This window comes from Lissotriton helveticus, chromosome 6 (genome assembly GCF_964261635.1).
Source record: "Lissotriton helveticus chromosome 6, aLisHel1.1, whole genome shotgun sequence".
Classification (NCBI taxonomy): Eukaryota; Metazoa; Chordata; class Amphibia; order Caudata; family Salamandridae; genus Lissotriton; species Lissotriton helveticus.
This window is the reverse complement of record NC_136067.1, coordinates 1258158151-1258180992: the sequence shown is the minus strand read 5'-3', so window position 1 is coordinate 1258180992 and position 22842 is coordinate 1258158151. Positions and strand designations below refer to the sequence as shown.

Genomic DNA, 22842 nt, shown 5'->3' with positions numbered 1-22842 from the left:
TGCTCTTCGGCCCCAGTCTAGGCCCCTGCGCTCTGCTCTTCGGCCCCTGCGCTCTGCTCTTCGGCCCCTGCGCTCTGCGCTTCGGCCCCAGTCTAGGCCCCTGCGCTCTGCGCTTCGGCCCCAGTCTAGGCCTCTGCGCTTCGGCCCCAGTCTAGGCCCCTGCGCTCTGAGCTCCGGCCCCAGTCTAGGCCCCTGCGCTCCGGCCCCAGTCTAGGCCCCTGCGCTCTGCGCTCCGGCCCCAGTCTAGGCCCCTGCGCTCTGCGCTAGTCTAGGCCCCTGCGCTTCGGCCCCAGTCTAGGCCCCTGCGCTTCGGCCCCAGTCTAGGCCCCTGCGCTTCGGCCCCAGTCTAGGCCCCTGCGCTTCGGCCCCAGTCTAGGCCCCTGCGCTTCGGCCCCAGTCTAGGCCCCTGCGCTTCGGCCCCAGTCTAGGCCCCTGCGCTTCGGCCCCAGTCTAGGCCCCTGCGCTTCGGCCCCAGTCTAGGCCCCTGCGCTTCGGCCCCAGTCTAGGCCCCTGCGCTTCGGCCCCAGTCTAGGCCCCTGCGCTTCGGCCCCAGTCTAGGCCCCTGCGCTTCGGCCCCAGTCTAGGCCCCTGCGCTTCGGCCCCAGTCTAGGCCCCTGCGCTTCGGCCCCAGTCTAGGCCCCTGCGCTTCGGCCCCAGTCTAGGCCCCTGCGCTTCGGCCCCAGTCTAGGCCCCTGCGCTTCGGCCCCAGTCTAGGCCCCTGCGCTTCGGCCCCAGTCTAGGCCCCTGCGCTTCGGCCCCAGTCTAGGCCCCTGCGCTTCGGCCCCAGTCTAGGCCCCTGCGCTCTGCGCTTCGGCCCCAGTCTAGGCCCCTGCGCTTCGGCCCCAGTCTAGGCCCCTGCGCTCTGCGCTTCGGCCCCAGTCTAGGCCACTGCGCTCTGCTCTTCGGCCCCAGTCTAGGCGCCCTGCAACACTGCACTCTACTCTACTGTTCTTTTTGCATTAGTCACCCTGAGTGGGACGAGCTTGCCCAGACATGGGTCCTGTGCTTTCCATGCCACTGGAGTCAAGCTAGCCTGACTGATGAGGGGTAAAACCCCCAAACTGGTCCCAGGGTCCTTGTTTCCAGTCCAGAGAGGACCTGGCCTGGCAGTTCGGGCTGGCCAGTTCCCATGAGGAACATGGTTAAGACTGATGTGCATATGGCTGGGTCTAAACTGGAATGGAGAGCACAAAAACGAAGTATTTAGGCCCATATCTCTGAACTGGGTTGAATGTTTGACATTGTTAAACATTCTGTCCATCAATTGTTCTTTTTGCACTCTACTTGACGACAGTGCAATCAATGCTGTGCCACTCTGCACCACGCTACCCTATTCCATGTACTCTGCCCTGCACCACTGTACTATACCCTACTCTGAATGAAAGTCTAGTCTATGCCACTGCACTCTACGCCACAGTCTACGCTATGCCACTGTGCTCTTAACCACTGCACTCAAAACCAATGCACCCTATGTCCCTGCACCTACTACTTTGCACCACTGCACTTTACGCCATTGCACTCTACAACATTCTACTATGTGCCACTATACGCCACATCACTATACATTACTGTCACTGCACTCTACTCTGCAGCACTGTACTCCACGTCACTACTGTCTACTCTGTGCCAATGTACTCTGATCTGCACTAATCTACGCCAATTTACTCTACACCACTGTACTTTACGCCACTTAACCGCATGCATGCGGCGGCTATTTTTGCGCTACGCGGCTTTTTTTTAAAAGCCGCGTTACGTGACGAGCTGAGCTCGTCATCAGCGTACGAGCGGCACGACTCGTGACGAGCTCAGCTCGTCATGAGCGCCGAAGGGGTTAACTCTAACTCACTCTACTGCGCTCCACTCTACAGCACAGCCCTCCACTGACACTCTACTGCACTCTATGCTTCTCAACTCTCTATGCCATTCTACGAATCTCCACACAACCTCCTCTATGCCACTCCACTAATGTATGGTAATTGCATTATATAGCGCTTACATCCCCTAACGAGGCGTTGAATCGCTTTTTCGGCGAGTAGCACGCTACTCCGGAACCCATGAAAGATTAGTGTAGTGAAATATGAAAGCAATTTGAGTGGTGGATATTAGTCACTATGAGAAACTGAGAGTGCCATCTTTCTTGCCTTGGTATGCCTCCACTTTTTTCTGAACTGCTGATGTGCTTTGACTGAGTGTGCCCTGGGTCCCTGCCAATCAGGTACCCAGGGCCTGTGTTCCTTCCCTAAAAGCTATCCTGAAACAAAATACCCAATTAGCATCTCTGACCCCTGTCAACCCCTAGTAAATGGTACCCTAGGTACCCAGGGCATGGGGACTAGAGAAGACCCCTGAGCGCTGCAGCACTGATTGTGCCACTCTCAGGGGCCCTGTACCCTGGTACCCACACACTGCCTTTGCAGGCTGAGTGCATAGGTACAGAACTGAAGTAGACATGGCACACATCCCTGTGTGCCATGCCCACAGCACCCACTGCCCTGGCATACCAGTCACCCCTCTAGCTGGGTGCCCTATGCCAGAGGGCAGGGCACAGGTGCATGAGCCCTGTGCCCCTACAGTACCCAGGACCATTCCTGGGCACTGTAAATGCAGTGATGCCATTTAAGAGTATATGGTGCTGGGAGGTCGTCATTACGAACTCCACTGCACCATAATGGCTACACTGAAGACTGACCAGTTTGGTATCAAACTTCTCAGCACATTAAACCTGCACTGATTCCAGCGTGGGATTTAATGTAACATCCACGAGAGGGCATCTCAGAGATGCCCTCAAACCCGAACGTACAATGCACGTCTGGGCTGAGTGGCTGCAGAGGCTGCCACCCAGCAGACATGTTGCTGGACCCCTGGGTGGAGAGCCCCCCCCGCTCTCCTGTGTCTGCAACAAAGCACATCCTGGGCGAGGTGCTATGTCTCCTCCCCCAGGATGGACAGGGGGAAGCTTCAAAGGCATACCGCCTCTGAGAGCTTCTCCAGACCATTTGCTGTACCCAGCAACCAGCCCCCCACCAGTCCTACCCCCAATATGGCGGGAAAAACTATGTCCGGAAGGGGGGTGTGCCAACCTGTGCCAACTCCACCCCTCAGATGGAGGAGGTGAGGTGAAGCACGACCCCAGGCTCCGGCCATCTTGTAGATGGAGTCCTGCCCAATCCCAGCTAGGCTCCTGCCCCACTCGACAAGAGACGAGCAGGCTTGGGGGTGTACTCACCCCAGGACAGGGACCCATTGGTCCCTGCCCTTGCCCTACCGATAACACACTACTCTACGCAACATCCTGTACGCCACTCCACTATTCTGTAACACTCTGTGCAACTCCAGTCTACACCCCCCGCAACACACTATTCCACTCGGCTCTGACACCGCTCCATTCTATGCTACTCAACTTTACGCCCTGACACTGTGCACCCTCCAGAACACTGTACACTGCTCCATGGCACTCAACTCTGCTGTACACCATTCCATAACACTCCTCAATGGAACTCCTTTACTCTACTATCTTTTAACCATGCTGAACTGCAGCCACTCTGGTGTACAACATTGCTAAAACATATTGGCAAAGTCAATAGGTTTTGCCTATGCAAAAGCTATTTGCTTTGCCAATGCTTGCTGTTTATTATAATTGTTGGGGAAGCTGCCAGACTTTTCAGTGCGTATGCATACATCTGGCCTAGGTCAAAGATTCTGTATAACGCAAATGTTTTTAAAATGGTGATGGGGTTTTTAAAAAAAAGTCGTAGTGGGATGTCCACTGATTAAACAGGCTAATGTTGATCTATGTTCTCTTGCGCCATTGCGAATGGCAATTGAAAACCCTAATTTAATGCATTTTGAAGGTTCAAGTTTGCCTTACTTGTTAATTGGGTGCCTATTTAATAAGATTGTCACATAATATATACTGACACAAATGGGTTAACAGATTTTTCCTCTCTAGAACTTGCTTATAGAGATTCCACATAGTTAGACCCATACAAATCTCCATGGGATGCTTTGGAAAAATAACAAACTTGGCTAAAATAGGATGTACAACTTTCTATGTCACAAAACTGGTATATGTTGGCTTGAGCTATATTAAGTTCCACACTTGTTTGTACTAATTTATGCCGATTTATCTGACTTGCCAAGGACCGTACTATTGCCTTTTTTCAATGCAGCATAATAAACACTGATTGCTTTTAAGCATTTTGTATGACCGGAGTAGGAAGCAGGTTGATTTCTAATTAATACTAAATCTTTTCTGAAGCATCCAGCTTTTTCTTGTATTCGATTGTGAGGATGAGTAAATGGCTCTGAGTGGTGAATAAACTTACCATACATGCATGAAATTATGTAGGAAAAACGTTCATTAAAGGCTGCCTGGTTCAGCCAAGCCTGTTTGGTAATTCGATCTAGCTTTGAGCTTCATTTTATTAACCAGCTTATCCTTCCCACTGTTCTTATCCATGACAGCATGCTTTCCTCCCAGATTTTAGTCACTGATTTTTAGTCCGTTCTATTGTCTGTTTTTTAAGTCTGATGCAACTTGGAAAAGTCTTTGCCTTTCTGTTTTGTTTCCTATTAAGGACGTAACAATTACTAATGATGGTGCAACTATACTGAAGTTGTTGGAAGTTGAACACCCCGCTGCCAAGGTTCTTTGTGAGCTGGCAGATCTGCAGGATAATGAAGTTGGGGATGGCACCACTTCGGTTGTAAGTAATTATTGCCTACGTTACAAAATTTCCATGTGGTTACCTGTGCATCATATACTGTCTGGCAAACGTAGCCAGAAAATTTGTAGACCTGTATGAAGTTGCCAGAAAATTTGTAGACCTGTATGAAGTTGCTTATATGATTAAGGAAACGTGTCAACATTTTGAATATGCCTGTTTGCTGACACTCGTTATTCTGTTTGCAATGACTAATGTTTGCAAGCTTATAAGTAGATTTCTTGCTACATTAAACAAAATTTTCTGAAGTCCTTCCCATTTAACTTACTGCCATACCTTGCTCGTGGTGTGAGCAGCTATACGCATGGGGCATAGAGACTCAAGTTTAACTGCAAGTCATGATGAAACAATAAATGCTTCATTGTGTGAAGTGGCTTGAACAAACCTGATTAGATGATAGCTGACTAATGTAAAATTGCTTTCTGTACAATTAGAATTTTTGATATTACAAATAAATGGCATGTTTTGCACTGGTGGAACTCGCCCTTTTAACATGAGTGTTTGCTTTTCTATCCATGAATCTTACAATGTTAAAATTTGCCCAACAGGCTCTTGTTTATTGTGTGCATATTTTTGTGTTTTTCACACAGGTGATTATTGCTGCAGAGCTGTTGAAAAATGCTGATGAACTTGTGAAACAGAAGATTCACCCCACATCCATTATAGGTGGATATCGACTTGCTTGCAAGTGAGACGAATTTTCCATTTTGTATACTCTTAGTGTTTTCCTAGCTGTGGTTCTTGGTTACAAAAGCCCATGGCTTCAGAAAATGAAATGAACGAGCAATACATAATGTTGCCTTTAAATTTAGCATTAATCTTGTCACTGTTGGCGGGCTTCAAATACAGAGATCACATTTTAGTCAACGTCTTATGCCAAATTGCTGCTTATTCTTTTTACATGGTGTGAGAAGTTGGCCTGATGTGCAGTGTTCACTATTCTAGTGATCACTATATATCAGTCCAAACAACCCTTATTGATGATTGGTTGTAAGTCAACCTTATAGACCAGCTATCCTAGTAGCATGGATACGAGCAGTCTAAGGCTAAGACTCTAGAGGGCGTGTTAAGCCAGCTGTTTTACCATCACATTACCCCTTGAACACCCAGTGAAAGGACACCACACAAGTGTTATGAAAATAAACAATGTATGTATTAGAATCACAACAACCCTGTACTCTTTATGAGGACAGGGTGCTAAGCACACAACAAAACTCTTATGAAAATACTTAAGTTAGCACGTTATACACAAATGCCCGAGGGGCACGAAAAACCATATACTCTAAAAGTGGAATGCGAATTACTAGCAGGTAAGTAACGATTCTCAGAGGCTTTGGGATCGCTAGGACTGGACTACTGAACCTTTAGATTACTAGCAGGAGGCCTAGGGAACTCGGGTGCAGAGTGTGCACTCTCACGCGGGATGCGGGACAAAGTCTATGGAAGCTAGAATTCACAAAGTTAGTGTTCACGGGCGAACCCGACCTGGTAGGGAGAAAACGACAGTGGATCCGGACCCTTGAATAGTGAGGCTATGCTGGGACACCGAAGTGCCGAAGTTACCTAGCCCAGGGGCTGCAGCTGCATAGGTCTGAAAAGACGTCGGGAATCCTCGTGCCGGACCAGGAGCCTGGAAGAAGGAAGTTGCTGGCAGGCGACCAGTGAAGAAAAGTTCGATGGATCCAAGCCTGGATCAAGGAAGAAGAAAACCTGAAAGCAGAGGGGACCAAGTTCTTGAATCACTAGCCAGTGATTAAGTGGGCACCAGGATGGCACCGGGCGAAGTCACCGCAGTCAGGTGAGTGGGCGCTGCTGGGCTCTGCAGTCTCTCGGACCAGGAGGCGTTGTCGGCGACCAGGATGGAGGTGCGAGCTGTCCCACGAAGGTTCTTGCTGTCGACGTCGCTGGACCCAGGATTGGGCAACAAGTCTTGGCAAATGCAAGGCCCACGCGGTGGACCTAAAATGGCGTCTTAGCCGGACCAGGAGGGTCCAGGGTACTTCTCCGATGGAGGGAAGCAAGGGCCAGTCTGGAGCAACCAGACCAGCAGCAGTATTGTCGTCGGGCGTCGTTCGGAAGGCCACAAGCCAGCGGGCTAATAGCCAAACAACGCGGTGAGCAGCAAAAAGCAGAAGGGCCCCACGCCGATCGTGGAGATGCTGGGGGGCTGCTCTTCGGTGCTGGAGCTGCTCAGGGTGGGGGCTTCTCGGACCCCAAAGCACTCACCAGGAAATTACTCGGTGGGCTTGCTGTGCAGAAGTCGTGCAGTCTTGGCGATGGCCGGTCCCTCGAGGTCTCGTCGCACCCACGGTTCTCAGCTGTGCTGTAGAGGTGGGTAGAGGTCAGAGGTGCCAGGGAAGCGGGTCTCGTCGAGCTGGGCAGTCGGATTCCGGAGGAAGGACGTGCAGCAGACCGCAGTGTTCTTAGATGGTGCCTGCGGATGCAGGGTGACTACTCCTTAGCCACAAGGGAGAATCTTGAAGAAGAAATCGTGAAGTCCTTTCGTGGAAGGTGGTATCTTGATTCCAAAGATCTAATTTGGAAGGGGGCCTGCTCCTACCTTTATCTGGGAAAAGGGGGCTGGCACGCGACTAAGTCCTGCCCTAGGGGTGGGACCAGGAGGGGGGTGGTTACACCCACTTCCTTGGCGGGCTTTTCCCCAGCACAGGGTCTGGAGTGTCCCTGGAACTGGTTCAAGCCAGCCTATGCACAGTGAGCACCGGGGTGCCACGTGCAGTCACCTTCCTCTGAAGCCCTGCCTACCTACAATACACAAAATCCTGTCTGGGACGGTGCTGGCACCGCCCCTGGCAGGAAACCCTTTGTCCTTATCTCCTGCTCTGGGAGGACTCCCAGCAGCAGGAGGGCAGACTTGTGTCTCGGTGGCAGCATCCATTTTGTGGATGCTAAGGCTCTGTCTGACTTTAACCGGGGTTAGGGGTTACATACATGTCGTGTCCCTCTAGAAGGGTGGAATGCTAACCCCGTCGCCAGAATTGGCGAGGGGTTAGTATTCCAATTCGTATGACACCTTACTCGACATGTTTTGATAAAGCGATACCAGAGTTGGCATATAACCGCGAGGATTATAATGCACTTAAGAGTATATGGTATGCGATATCATGGAAACGGCTAAGGGATGGATCCCGAAAGCCGCAGACAGGCTCAGCTCATGCCAGAGCACCATCTCACACGATTCCAAGCACTCTGCCTTCAGGATTGTTAAGGCCTGCCATAGGAGTGACTGATAGGAGATCTGTGTGTCCATTTTAGGGTTAGATATAGGTATACTATATCTAAAGCAAAGGGTGATTACACCACCTTGCCCCAGCTGTCGTGCAGCCAGTTGTGTCAGATTTGGATGGCCAGCCAGGGGTGGCATAATACATGCTGCAGCCCCTGGTAGGCCCTGGGTACACCTATGCCCTGGGTACCTAAGGTACACTGTACAGGGACTGATAAGGTGACTCAGTATCCAATTAGATATGTACCTAAGGTACATGGAATCCATTTTACAGAGAGAGCAGTAGGCCTGGGGTCCTGAATAGCAGGGCCCCAGGTCAACTAAGTCAGAAAACCAGCAAAACACCAGGCAAAAAGTTGGGGGCAACCATAGTCGGGGATCTACCTTCCTACACATGGTGAATGGTGTTTACTTTTCTTTCTCTGAATGCATAGTGAGCAGTTTGTAAAGTGAGCTATGCGACCAACTTACTGGGTACAATGAGTGTAAAAGGAAAGGCTGTAGTGTCTTATTTTTTAATTTTTTTTACAACTACCAGACATGACATAACTTAAAACACTGCGGCTGGCCCTATGTTCCGCACCCCAATCCCAGTTCAGTCAATATAAATGTCCTGTGCATTACACTTCCGAAGTCTGCCGCAGTTGGACTCCACTGGAAATCCAGACAAGGAAGTTTACGAAAAAATGGAAGGTGCACCAGGAGAAAGTCCAAACGTGAATAAGGAAGTCCTTTAGAATTCTTTTATTCTTTGTAATAAGGCATGCAATCGGACATCAGACGTCTCCTGGTGCACCTTCCATCTAGCAGATATGGCTCATTAACATAGGTGTAACTAGACTGACAAATGCAGACCATAGCTTCAAGAACTCATAACCAATGTTTGTTGTCTGGTACACTAACCACACAAACGCGACTTTCTAAACCCTTTCTTCTGATTCCCCCATCTGCTCATCCCAAACTTGCTCCTGCTGATATGATCACCAAATAAACACTTTCTCGACCCTTTCCTCTTCTATCCCTCTTTGATGGGATACCAAGCGCTTTACAAAAGCAAACCCCTCCCTCTTCTATCTCTCCACTAGCCTTTTCAATCCAAATAACACTCATGTGTCCACCGCTCAAAATAAATGTAATATTTCCCTATACTAACTCGCCACTAATCCTTTTTGGGTTCCAGAGTTGCGCGCTACTCCATGTTAAGCGATTTGACGCCTCGTCAGGGGTAGTAAGCTCTATATAAATGCAATTACAGTATGTATATATGGAGTCCCTAATACACCACAATGTCTCGTTCTAGCACAAAAATTGATATGAGGCCTTTCCATGCTCTGTTGCAGTAGGGGTTTTTCAAAAATTGCTAAAGTCGCTGGTATCCACACCAAGGTTTTTCAGAAGCTTTGTGACTTCAGTGAATGGATGGGATAGGCTAGAACCGCTCTCTGAAAAGTATTACAGTTCCATACTCCAGTGCAGTCAACCATCCATCACTTTCATGAGCAAATCAATATCTTGGCCAGAGCCCAATAAAGACTTATCAAAGGGTGTGGTCACAAATAATTGCTGTTGGAGAGTAAAGCATAAAAAGGTAAGTGTTATTTTGGCAGTTCACAGCCTTGTCTCATGTCCTTTAAAGCTAGATAGATCGCAAACATTGGTTCTAAAAATTAGATCCTGGTGCTAAAAAGGTTGGGAAGCACTGCTCTTAATAAGGCAATTCTTGGGCCAAGATTTGGACGTTGGTATTTAAAAGTATAAAATACTATGAGCTAAAACAATCGTTTAACAACCAATCGCACATACAGTCCCTTTGTATTGTATGTTCGCAGCTCATATGGTTAGATAAGTGTTTTCATGATTTTAAATGATAAACGTAGATGCACATGTGTCATTGGAAATGCATTTTCTGTGAAAGCATCGTAAAGATTTCATACTTTATTTTTGTGGCAACTTTTAGTGTGCCTCAAGCATGTGGCACACTAAAAGTTGCATGTTCTAGATCCTTTGGATTAAAGAATTGTAGTAATGAACAAGTTCATAGGTTTAACGTTGTTTGCGTTGTTAGCATTTTGTTCATTGGAGAAGATTTACAAAACTGTCAAGGATAAAATGTCTTAAAGTGGTCCGAAATACAATTGGTGTGCTTTCTTTGCACAGGGAAGCAGTTCGTTACATCAATGAAAATCTTACTATCAACACAGACGAGTTGGGAAGAGAATGTCTCCTCAGTGCAGCAAAAACCTCCATGTCTTCCAAAATCATTGGAGTGTATCCTTTAGAACAGTGGTTATTAATCTTGTGACTAATGCGAACTCTATTGAATCACAACTGAAAGCAAAGGACCCCACAAGCCATTTCTATGACTTGTACCTCCACACAAAAACATGCTAACAAGTACACATTATACAGCAGAAGTGATTGGTCAGAAGTAGTAACTTGACTGACTTTGGACAAACTCACAAGGTAGCAGTAGAGCATGACCTAGACCAAGCTGGAGACCATGCAGAGCTTTTGTCGAAAGGTGACAAAGACCAAGACTACATAGAAACCAAAAACCTGCAATTCCGTATCCCAGAATAAACTGTGTAAGATTTCAGGTCTGCTGTAAAGTTCAGACATGATTCCTTTCCCAATACATGAAGAGTAGGTGCTTGGAATGTGTAAGGGCCTGTCCATGTAAAGCAGTGGATGGGAGTGTGACGGCTGGAAGGGCCTTTTGGGCAGTCAACCTTGTACACATGCATAGATGACTGACTTCATGCCACATTCGCTGTCTAAGTACGGATCGGTATGATTTATCAAATTATAAGCAAATCAAAATTGTTCTCAGACTGAGGCTGGCTGATTGCTCATTCAGGTCGGTATGTTTCATGTGGACAGTGGGAGTTATTTAACTTTCAGAAAAATAAAGGGCACTCTACTCAATAACTTATCCAGAGTATCCCAAATGTATGCCTAATGCCATGCTTTGCATTTGAATTTTATTCTGAAAATTGGGAGTCTGAATAGCAGTTGCCTTACATTTTAGTTTTTTCAACCAATTTAATTGCTTAGGATAATCAGTGTGTACATTTAGTCGGTAGGCTCATTGTGAAGTTGATGTCCAATGGAAAAAGACCATGTACCGCAGCATGCATCAACATTATCTGTTCAGAACACTGCTTTACTAACCCCCGCACCCCTCCCTTTTTTTGCAGTTCACTGCTGTGCCTTAGGGAAATAAACTGTAGTCCTCCCACACTAGTTCTCGACAGTGCAGGATGAAGAAATGTAATTCGCCTAAATCCGGCATTTCTCGACCTTTTGGGTTTCCTGGCCAAGATGTTCTCCCAGTCCTTGTCATCCATAGGGGTGCCTTGGTCCATCGGCCAGAGGTCCTTCAGTACATTCGGTGGTTTTAGGGTATTCTCTCCCATTGCTCTATAGAGGCATGCATCTGCTTTAATTCTGCCTCCTGCTGTGCCAATGTATCAGGTGTTAGGTTTCCATTCTGAGGTGCCTACCATCCAGTCCCGTCAGACGGCTGCTGTCCTCTATGCAGTAAAAAACGGGCATTGGGGAAGGTCCATACCTTCTCTAAAGTCCTCAAATGGGAGGAGTTCCCCCGTCTCTGTAAAGGTCCACCAAACTAGTTTCCCCCACCCATGTCCAATCACTCCCACTGTCCTCCATGTGTCAGGATATGTAGTACTGTCATGGGAAGGTTTGGTGAATACAGGATTTGCTGGTTCTTGGACGCATCTCCTCCAACAGCACCTCACCCACCTGTATCTTGACAGTACAGTACAGTATGCAGGGATTCCACCCACTTTCAGCAAAAAACGTAAAGAATCCAGTTCTGGTATAAATGGCCCATCCTTACTTTTCTGTGTCTGTCCATCCTGTGAACCACTGCAGATGTCCCGCTAAGTAATACATTTCAAAGTCTGTAACCGCAAGCCCTCGGTCACCAGTTGGACTCGTCATCGTCATCAGGCCCACCTGCTTACGCAGTTTTCCCAAATAAAGCATGTTATAAGGGAGTCTTAAGTCAGTGAACCATTTCTGTAGTAGGGGATCTCTGTGTATAGTCATAATCTAGTGAATAGTCCCGCCCATGTGCGTGGACCCCGGAGCAATCAAAAATAATCTCTTACAGTGTCAAAAAATGCAGAAATGCATAGACACTTAAGAGAGAATTTAAAGACCGATAATGCAGCCTAAAAGGCTACACTGTCCAGTACTTCAACTAGAAATTCCACCATAAAATCCACAAAACTGCAAAAGCCTGTATAGATTTCCATTGCTTTAACAGCAAACTCCCTCAGGAATGATAGAGAGAAGAACTTGGACAGACAAGCCCCATAGGCTGCCATTATGTGGCTCAGAACAGGATACGGTACCTTTAAAAGAATCTTCCAGAACCTTCTCCCAGTATCCCAGAATGCATAGCAGGTCCAACTTACTTTCAGTTCTTTTTTCCGGCTCCTGCAAGCAGGACCCTGGAGCATTGAGCTCTCCCTTTTCAAGGGTTTTGTTGGTGTTTTTTCACTAAATTCGATTTTGTGTACTTTTAAAGTACTCTAGTGACTTTCTTCTTGGTTTTCTGCACCCTTTTGTTGTCCATAATGCCTGCATTATTTGACAAATGCCCGGAGTGCTCAGGGTAGAAGGCCAAGTCAGATCCCCATTGTGAGAAGTTGGCCTGATATGCAGTGCTCACTATTCTAGTGATCACTATGTATCAGTCCAAACAACCCTTATTGATGATTGGTTGTAAGTCAACCTTATAGACCAGCTATCCTAGTAGCATGGATACGAGCAGTCTAAGGCTAAACTCTAGAGGGCGTGTTAAGCCAGCTGTTTTACCATCACATTACCCCTTGAACACCAAGTGAAAGGACACCACACAAGTTGTTATGAAAATAAATGTATATTTATTTCTAACAAGACTACCCTGAACTCTTTATGAGTCAGGGAGCTAAGCACAATACAAAACTCTTAAGAAAATACTTTAAGTCGCACAATTTACACAAATGCCCTAGGGGCACGAAAAACCATATACACAGTAAGTGGAATGCGAACGTGCTAGCAGGTAAGTAATACTTTTCTAGACTCAGGAATCGCTAGGCCTACAATTCTAAACACTGGGATTAGATGCAGGAGGCCTGTGGACGTCGTGTGCAGAGTGGGAACTCTCACGCGTAAAGCGGGACAAAGTCTATGGAGGCTAGCAGTTGCAAAGTTACTGTTCTCGGGCGAACCCGACTAGGTGGATCAAAAACTGGAGTGGATCCGAACACTTAGGGTGTTGGACTATGCTGGAGCACCGGAGTACTCAGGTTACCTAGCCCAGGGGCTGCGGCTGCATAGGGTTGAAGTTGCGTCGGAAACCCTCGTTGAAGATCCAGGAGCCTGAAGAAAGAGTTGCTGGCAGGCGGCCAGTGAAGAAAGTTCGGAGTGATCCAAGCCTGGATCAGGGAAGAAAACCTGAAAGCAGAGGGGACCAAGTTCTGAATCACTAGCCAGTGATTAGATGGGCACCAGAGTGGCACTGGGCGAAGTCACCTCGACCAGGTGAGTGGGCGCTGCTGGGCTCTGCAGTCTCTCGGACCAGGAGGCGTTGTCGGCGACCAGGATGGAGGTGCGAGCTGTCCCACGAAGGTACTTGCTGTCGACGTTGCTGGACCCAGGATTGGGCAACAAGTCTTGGCAAATGCAAGGCCCACGCGGTGGACCTAAAATGGCGTCTTGAGTGGACCAGGAGGGTCCAAGGTGCTCCTCTTTTGGAGGGGAGCAAGGGCTAGTCTGGAGCAACCAGACCAGCAGTAGTTGTCGTCGTGGAGCGTCGTGAGAGGGCCACTAGCCAACGGGCAATCGACTTGGACAACGCGCCGAGTAGCAAAAAGCAGAAGGGCCCCACGCAGATCTCGTGGATGCAGGGGGGCTGAACTTCGGTGCTGGAGCTGCTCAGGGTCGGGGCTTCTCTTACCCCAAAGCACTCAGTCGAGGGTCACTCGGGAGTCGTGCTGGACAAGCGTCGTGCAGTTCTGAAGATGGCCGGTCCCTCGAGGTCGTGTCCCTCTAGAAGGGTGGAATGCTAACCCCGTCGCCAGAATTGGCGAGGGGTTAGTATTCCAATTCGTATGACACCTTACTCGACATGTTTTGATAAAGCGATACCAGAGTTGGCATATAACCGCGAGGATTATAATGCACTTAAGAGTATATGGTATGCGATATCATGGAAACGGCTAAGGGATGGATCCCGAAAGCCGCAGACAGGCTCAGCTCATGCCAGAGCACCATCTCACACGATTCCAAGCACTCTGCCTTCAGGATTGTTAAGGCCTGCCATAGGAGTGACTGATAGGAGATCTGTGTGCCCATTTAGGTTTAGATATAGGAATACTATATCTAAAGCAAAGGGTGATTACACCACCTTGCCCCAGCTGTCGTGCAGCCAGTTGTGTCAGATTTGGATGGCCAGCCAGGGGTGGCATAATACATGCTGCAGCCCCTGGTAGGCCCTGGGTACACCTATGCCCTGGGTACCTAAGGTACACTGTACAGGGGCTGATAAGGTGACTCAGTATCCAATTAGATATGTACCTAAGGTACATGGAATCCATTTTACAGAGAGAGCAGTAGGCCTGGGGCCCTGAATAGCAGGGTCCCAGGTCAACTAAGACAGAAAACCAGCAAAACACCAGGCAAAAAGTTGGGGGCAACCATAGTCAGGGATCTACCTTCCTACACCCATGAGGTGTGTATCCTCTGCCTTCCCTCTTCCCACATCCCAGAGGAGTGTGAGATCTGTAAAAACTTCTCTGGCAGGACCCTGAAGGACAGGAGGAAGATCAGACTTCAGGGCCTTGAAGAGAGAAGACTGAAGACTGAAGGCTCAAGGTGGGTCTGGAGGGGCTTCTACTGCCCATGATGAGGCCTCTGGGGGGCTCCCCAGGGGCAGGAAGTCCAGCAAACGTCCACTGTCTCCGTCTGGGTCGGTTGCACTGACCACGACGTCGAGAGGAAGGTCCACGGCCAGTTCCCGGTCTCCCCAGGGCTCTGGGTCGAGAAAACGTCGCACGTCGAGGGACTTACACAGGCCGCCGTCGAACCCAGTGTCTATTTCTTCGGCGTCGAGTGGACGGCATCGGAGGACCCGGCGTCGGCGCTCGCCGTCGAGGCGACACCGCCGTTCACCGTCAAGGGCGAGGACGTCGTCGAGGCCGCCGTCGAAGCGGACAAGGTCGCCGTCTAGGCATAAGAGGTCTCCGGCGCGGAAGAAGTCGACGTCGAGGCGATCGAAGAGGTTGCCGGTGAGGCGGTCGAGGTCGCCGCCGAGGCGTAAGCGCTCGCCGTCGAGGTATAAAGGATCGTCCATCTGGTCAGGATCGACGTCGAGGCATAGAAGCCGGTCGACGCCGAGGCGTGTGAAACGGTCGACGTCGAGGGGACCACGTTCGACGTCTGGACACCGGTCTTCGACGTCGGGGGGGTCGTAAGGATAGGCCGAGGACTGTGGGGGGCTCCCCTCAGTCAAGAAAGGATGGTGGGTCGCCGGGAACGGTGTACTCAGAGGTGTATACCCCGAAGAAGACTATTACACCTCCTCCTCCTCCTCCTTTGCCTAGAGGTCCCCCTCCGAGGGCTCCGACCCCTCCTCCATTGCCCTCTACCTGCTCTTCCGTCAGGACCACAGGCCCCTGTGCCTGGTGCTCCTCCTCCGGTGCCCAGACTTCCGACTCCTCCGAAGAAGACTCCTAAGTCGAAGGTTCCTCCTAAGCCCAAGACGTCCGTCCCGGGGAAGCCGGCTGAGCGTCCCAGACCCAGGAGATCGAGGTCACGCTCAGGGAAGAGAGACGGATCTAGAAGTAGACACGGATCCTCCTCTAGATCCAGACATCGCCATAGGAGGCATAGGTCCAGGTCCCGTTCGACCTCTAGGACCCGTTCATATTCACCTACGTTGTCGGATTCACCGGGGACGAGGTTGTCTCCGATAGATGACATTGGCACGTTCCAGGAGGTTCTCCTGAGGGGGGTGGCGTAGTTGGGGATCAAGGTGACGGCCCCTACGCCGACGACTTCTGTGATCTTCGAGACTTTGCACAGGAAGCACCTGTCTCGCCCCCTACTGCCTTTGGTGCCAGGACTGGTTGAGCCTGCTGAACAGCTCTTCCTTACGCCGGCCGTGGTGAAAGCCACTCCCTCCAGGCTTGTCAAGAAGTACAGGGCGCCAGTCGGACCCGACCTTCTTACGGATGGACCCAGTGCCTGATTCGGTGATTGTGACGGCGGCTAGGAAACTACATGCTACCTCCCCGTCCTCCACTGTGCCTCCGGATAAGGAGAGCCGCTGGATTGACTCTGCTGGAAGGAAGGCGTGTGGGACGTCTTCCACGACGATGAAGGCCTCCAGCGACTCGGCGTTGCTGGGGCGGTACGACCGTGCGCTGTGGGATTCCATGGAACAGTTTGCGGACCTTGTCCCGCGGGACAGGAAAGAGGACTTCATGGAGATCGTCCAGGAAGGGATGCTGGTTTCTAACCAAGCCATCAGCGCCGCGGCGGATATCTCCCTGTTGGCCGCACATGGATACTGCCACGGTATCAATCAGACGCCATGCTTGGCTCCGGCTGACGTCTCTCAAGCCTGAAGCGCAACAGCGAGTGGCAAATCTGCAGTTTTCCAGCGACACCCTCTTCGGGAAACATGCAGATGACAAAATGGCCAGGATGAAGGCCGAGGCTGAAACCCTGACGGCCGTGGGCTTGGAGAAGCCCAAAGACAAGAAACCCTACCGCCAGTTCCAACGACTGTTCGGGTCGCAGGGTAGAGGAAGGGGACAGTCTTCTGGGCAACAGCAGCAGCAGCAGCAGCAACAGCAGCAATACAGAAGACCCTTCCAGAAACGTCAGAGGGGTAGAGGGGGACAGCAGTCCTCTACCGCGAACAAGGACCAGGCTGGGTCTCGACCCTGAGCGGTTACTTCCCCTTCGTCCGTTACCCGCTCCGGTGGGGGGGAAGCGCTCAATTTTTTCTGGCAGAGTGGAGAAAAATTACTCGGGACAAGTGGGTGCTGAATATTGTTTGCAATGGATACAGTCTTCGGTTCATCAGCCCTCCTCCATCGATTCCTCCGGTCAGCTCACAGTATCAACAACTGCGCGAGCTCCAGGCGGAGGCCGACATCCTTTTAAGGAAAAGGGCGATAGAAGATGTACCTCTGTCTCAAAGAGGAAGAGGTCTGTACTCCCGGTTCTTTCTGGTCCGCAAGAAGGACAAGAACGAGTTCAGGCCCATTCTGGACTTGCGACAGGCAAACAAATGGATTCGCAGAGAAAAGTTTCGCATGCTGTCGTTGCATCAGATTTATCCTCCGCTGCAGCGGGGAGACTGGCTTTGCGCCATAGACCTACACGATGCGTACTTCCATGTGCCCATTGCACACAAACACAGGAAGTTCCTGCGATTTCAAGTCGGCACCAATCACTATCAGTACACGGTACTTCCGTTCGGGCTGAAGTCTGTGCCCCGGACGTTCTCGAAGTGCATGGCAGTGGTAGCGGCACACCGGAGGAAGAACAAAGTGTTTGTCTACCCATACCTGGACGATTGGTTGATCAAGGCCTCCTCCTTCTCGGAAGCTCAAGCACACTTCCAGAAGACGTGCGTTCTCCTGAACAAGCTGGGGTTGCACATCAACATGTCCAAGTCTGTCCCGACTCCAGTACTTGGGAGCCTCCATTGATACGCTGTCGGCAAGCGTGTCTCCTTCGGAAGAGCGACGTTTATCACTCCTTCGGAAGGCTCAGGCTCTCATGTCCACTCCATCCACGACAGTGAGGACGGTGTCTTCTCTGCTGGGATCAATGGCCTCTTGCATCTTCCTGACACCACATGCGCGGCTGCACATGAGACCGCTGCAGGAGTGCTTGGAAGATCAGTGGGACCAGAGGAGAGGCTCTTGGGACGACAAGATACGACTGTCTCTACATGCTCTTCAGTCTCTGAAGTGGTGGTGTTCAGCGGAGAATCTCCTCAGAGGGGTTCCTTCCACAAGGACATTCCCACACAGACTATCGTGACGGATGCTTCTCTCCTGGGATGGGGAGCGCACTCCGGAGACCTGCAGATTCAAGGGACGTGGTCCCCGTCTGAGTCCACGTACCACATCAATTTCCTGGAACTCCGGGCTGTTCACTTGGCGCTGAAGGCCTTTCAACCGTCCTTCCGGACCAACTCTCTGCTTGTACAGACGGACAATACGACCATGATGTATTACCTCAACAAGCAGGGGGGCTCGAGATCACGCACTCTGTCTCTGGAGGCGCAGGCGATCTGGCATTGGCTTCTGGCTCGAGGACTCTCGATAACGGCCACTCATCTGCCAGGTGTGCAGAATGTTCAGGCAGAAGAGCTGAGCAGACTGATTCAGGAAAACCACGAATGGGTCATAAACGACGAAGTACTAGGAGAAGTCTTCGCAAGGTGGGGAACTCCAGACGTAGATCTGTTTGCCACCGCCGAAAACAGCAAATGCCGAGACTTCGCCTCCAGGTACTACCAGCCGGGGACGCTGGGGAACGGGTTATGGATCAACTGGTCGAACAGCTTTCTGTACGCTTTTCCACCCATCCCCCTGATTCCAGCGGTTCTCATCAAGCTCTCCCAATCCAGGGCGAAGATGATTCTGATTGCCCCGGAATGGCCCAGACAGTGGTGGTTCACTGACCTGCTTCACCGGTCTCTCCTTCCTCACATGAAGCTGCCGTGCAGGCCGGACCTTCTCACGAAGTTCGGGGGGCGGATGGTGCACCCCAACCTCTCGTCTTTGAGTTTGGCGGCATGGCTCCTGAAATAGTGCAATATGGCCATTTGAATCTCCCAAAGGATTGTATGGACATACTGAAGGAGGCTAAGCGACCTTCCACTAGGACTTCTTATGCTTACAAGTGGAAGAGGTTTTGCATCTGGTGCAAGTCTAAGAACTATGACCCTACGACATGCAAGGAAGATGTCATCCTTCCATATCTGCTACATCTGGCGCAGTCTGGCCTTAATGTCCATTCCATTAAGGTTCATCTGGCTGCTTTGACTGCCTACAGGAAATGCCCTTCACAGACTTCCTTCTTCCAGATCCCTGGGATCAAGGATTTTCTAGAAGGCTTGAAGAAAGTATTCCCTCCTGTCAGGCTTCCTTCGCCTTCATGGAAACAATGTGGTGCTGTCCAGGTTGATGAAGGAGCCTTTTGAACCTATTCATAAGGCTTCGTTGCAGTACCTGTCCTGGAAGGCGGCGTTCCTCGTGGCCATTACATCGGCCCGCAGGGTGAGTGAAATTCAGGCGTTGTGTTGCCAAGAACCTTATACTGTATTTCATGCTGCTAAGGTTGTTATGCGTACTCACCCTAAGTTTCTTCCCAAGGTTGTTTCTGATTTTCATATCAACCAGGCTATAACTTTACCTACGTTCTTTCAGAATCCTTCGTCTCCAGCGGAAAGGTCTTTGCATTCCCTGGATGTTAGGAGGATGCTGAAATTTTATCTGGATAAAACCAGTGATATTCGTAGGTCAGACCAATTGTTCATCAATTATGGATCAGTCCGGACCGGTCTTGCGACCTCTAAGCAGTCTATCTCTAGGTGGATTGTTTCCTGCATACAGCTGTGTTACCAAAAAGCTAATAAGACCTTCGGAGGTAAGCCTAAGGCTCATTCCACCAGGGGCAAGGCTGCCACGACAGCATTGCTCCGTAATGTTCCGATTGCAGAAATCTGCAAGGCGGCCACTTGGAAGTCGGTTCATACCTTTGCCAAGCATTACTGCCTGGACACTGATGCTAGGGCAGATGCTCAGGTTGGACAGGCTTCACTGCGAAATCTGTTCGCACAATAGTGGTGTTGATTCTCTTTTCTCCACCGCCGCTTTGGTGTGGGGATGGGCTTGCCATTCTATTCACTAGATTATGACTATACACTGAGATCCCCTACTACAGAAGGAGTAGTTTCTGTCCTGTAACTCCAGTTCTGTAGTAGGGGTATCTCTGTTATAGTCGTAAGCGTCCTCCCCGGTGGAGAGAGACGTATTCCTTTAAGGAATGCTACAGGTCTGGCGTGTTGTGCCTTCAAAAAGAACTGAAAGTAAGTTGGAATTGCTATGCATTCTGGGATACTGGGAGAAGGTTCTGGAAGATTCTCTTAAAGGCACAGTATCCTGTTCTGAGCCACATAATGGCAGCCTATGGGGCTTGTCTGTCCAGGTTCTTCTCTCTATCATTCCTGAGGGAGTTTGCTGTTAAAGCAATGGAAATCTGTACAGGCTTTTGCTGTTTTGTGGATTTTATGGTGGAATTTCTAGTTGAAGTACTGGACAGTGTAGCCTTTTAGGCTGCATTATCTGTCTTTAAATTCTCTCTTAAGTGTCTATGCATTTCTGCATTTTTTGACACTGTAAGAGATTATTTTTGATCCGGGGTCCACGCACATGGGCGGGACTATTCACTAGATTATGACTATAACAGAGATACCCCTACTACAGAACTGGAGTTACAGGACAGAAACTACTCCTTCCTCTGTATCCATATAGGCAGCGAAGTGAAGAAATACAGCAGACATGGGAGTGCCACCATTTTTAGAAGCGCGCCACCCTCCCAGCTACGGATAGTGGAAAGTTTTTTCAAAAATCCATATTGTCTTCAAGGATCTTATAGCGGCCCCATGTTTTAAGTGTTTATTTGGCAAGTAAAATACATTTTCACTTCGAAATAACCTCTTGCAATAAAGATACTTGTTTTAAAGTGCCAGCTTGTATCATTAAAAAATCATTTTTGCATTGAATGCTTTCTTCTGATCCGAATCAGTGAGTTTTTAAATATGCCCAATATGTTTATCAGATGTTGCCAAAGATTGAGCTGTTTAGTCAGTTGCACTTCGCGCAGTTATTTAAATGAAAAGATTATCATATTGCAGACCGTTTCCTGGAATATTTGTGACTTTCAGGGCTCTAGGTTTAAAGACTGGTTTTCCAGCAGGTTCAAATGAAATTCTGGCCTGTGCGAATGTCAGCAGCTCTTATTATTTGTCTAATTGTACATTTCAGTATAATGGCTTTGTAAATTGTAATTCTTAAAGAGCAGCTTCAAATAGGCCAGTTGTCAAAATCAAGCTGTGGCAGGGCTCTAAAAAGACGCATTGTATTTTTAATTGGTTCATGTCATGATAGGTTTGCACTCTGCCTAAGAATGTTTTCCCTTGACTCTAGTTTTAAGTGACAGCGATTTCTTTGGTAACTTAGTTGTGGATGCTGCTATGGCGGTCAAATTTACGGATGCCAAAGGACAGGCTCGTTATCCTATCAACTCTGTGAATGTCTTGAAGGCACATGGTCGTAGCCAGTCGGAGAGCATTCTTGTAAATGGTTATGCATTGAACTGTACAGTTGGTTCTCAAGGTAAGCATGTTGAAGCCCAAAGACTTCGACAAAGACCTTCTAAATACTGTGGGGCATATTTCTTACTCAGTATTTCAAGTTGCTTGCCACAAGTGATGCAGTAGTCTTTTTGTGAAGCCAAATGTGTCTATATTGAAAATGTTTGTCATTTTCAATTTAAAAAAAGAATGGTGCCTTTCTGAATGACCTTACTTGAACTTTCTCATTTCAGGAATGACTAAACGAGTAGTTAATGCAAAGATCGCTTGCCTGGACTTCAGCTTGCAGAAAACAAAAATGAAGCTTGGTGTCCAAGTTATTATTTCCGACCCTGAAAAATTGGACCAGATTAGACAAAGGTACGGGGGAGGGGTTTCTCGTTGATACCTGTAATGGTGGTTTTTTGTGCAGCAGCAGTTGTCGTCAGTAAACATCTATCTGTTATAGTATAGATTAGAGGGATATCTATTTTAGCCTTGAGGCAAGCACGTGTGGTAGTGGCATATGCATCTTCCTGAAGGGTTTTTTTTTTTTTTGGTTGCGGGGTGCTCATGAAATGGGTGTGACCTGTTGGTTCTCAAGAAAGCATTCTCAATTGATAGCTACATACAAACTAGGAGCAATTTGTCTCCCATTTACCTTGCTGCCAAACTTGAGTGGTGGCATGATCAGCTATACATTTCTATAAAAGAAAAGAGCCCTCTGCTTGCCATGAGTGCCTTATTGTTGTCAGTTGTTCACATAGAAATTGCTAATGTCGTAAACCTTTCTAAATGCTGGTACATAATATTTCTCCAGTATTGGGGTGTCTATCATAGATTCACGTGCCTGAATCATTCCCCGTCGTCTGAGTGGGAGTCCCACGGTACATAAAGCAATAAAATGCCATAATAACAGAAAAACCTTGGTAATAACCAACCAGGAAGTAAAGTAGCTCAAGCTACAGGAGAAAAAAAACTTCCATACTCATGACTATCCTAGTCATTTTGTATAGCCCAAACTGCAGCCAATCAGGCATTAGCACCCACCAGAAGGTTCTCAGAGGCTCAGGCTCTCAGATTTTCTACCGCACGTCGTTTGAAGAGTCTCCCTGAGCTCTTCTCAGTACTTCTTTATTTTCCTTCTGGAATTTAGTTTTGAGAATGTCTACATCTAAAATCTTTGTTCAGACCTTGTGACTCTTGTGGTAAGCTCCGGCTTTTTAAGGAAGATGCCCACAAGAAGTGCATTTATTGCCTATACCCTGAACATCCGGTGAAGGACTGCAAGATTTGTAGGACCTTCCCTCAGAAGACCATTAGGGACAGAGGTCACCTGCTTTTGTGGCTACAAAAGCTCAAGGATCAAGACTATTCTGTTTCTGAGGTAGGCAGTATTGCCTCTGGATCTACAACGCCTTCTAGGAAAAGAGCTGCTGAAGAGGTGTTATCTTCTCCTGGGGCTAAGATTGTAAAGA

The 22842-nt window shown here is 49.0% G+C and overlaps 1 protein-coding gene across 1 annotated transcript in view; it reads left to right on the top strand.

Moving 5' to 3' along the window:
• TCP1 (t-complex 1) overlaps positions 1–22842 on the top strand; it is a 175772-nt gene that overhangs the window by 53449 nt on the left and 99481 nt on the right. Inside the window, exons 3-7 of the mRNA XM_078648976.1 lie at positions 4578–4706; positions 5315–5412; positions 10126–10236; positions 21226–21407; positions 21619–21745. Of these exons, the coding sequence (XP_078505102.1) occupies positions 4578–4706; positions 5315–5412; positions 10126–10236; positions 21226–21407; positions 21619–21745 (647 nt within the window). The remainder of the gene's footprint in view (positions 1–4577; positions 4707–5314; positions 5413–10125; positions 10237–21225; positions 21408–21618; positions 21746–22842) is intronic.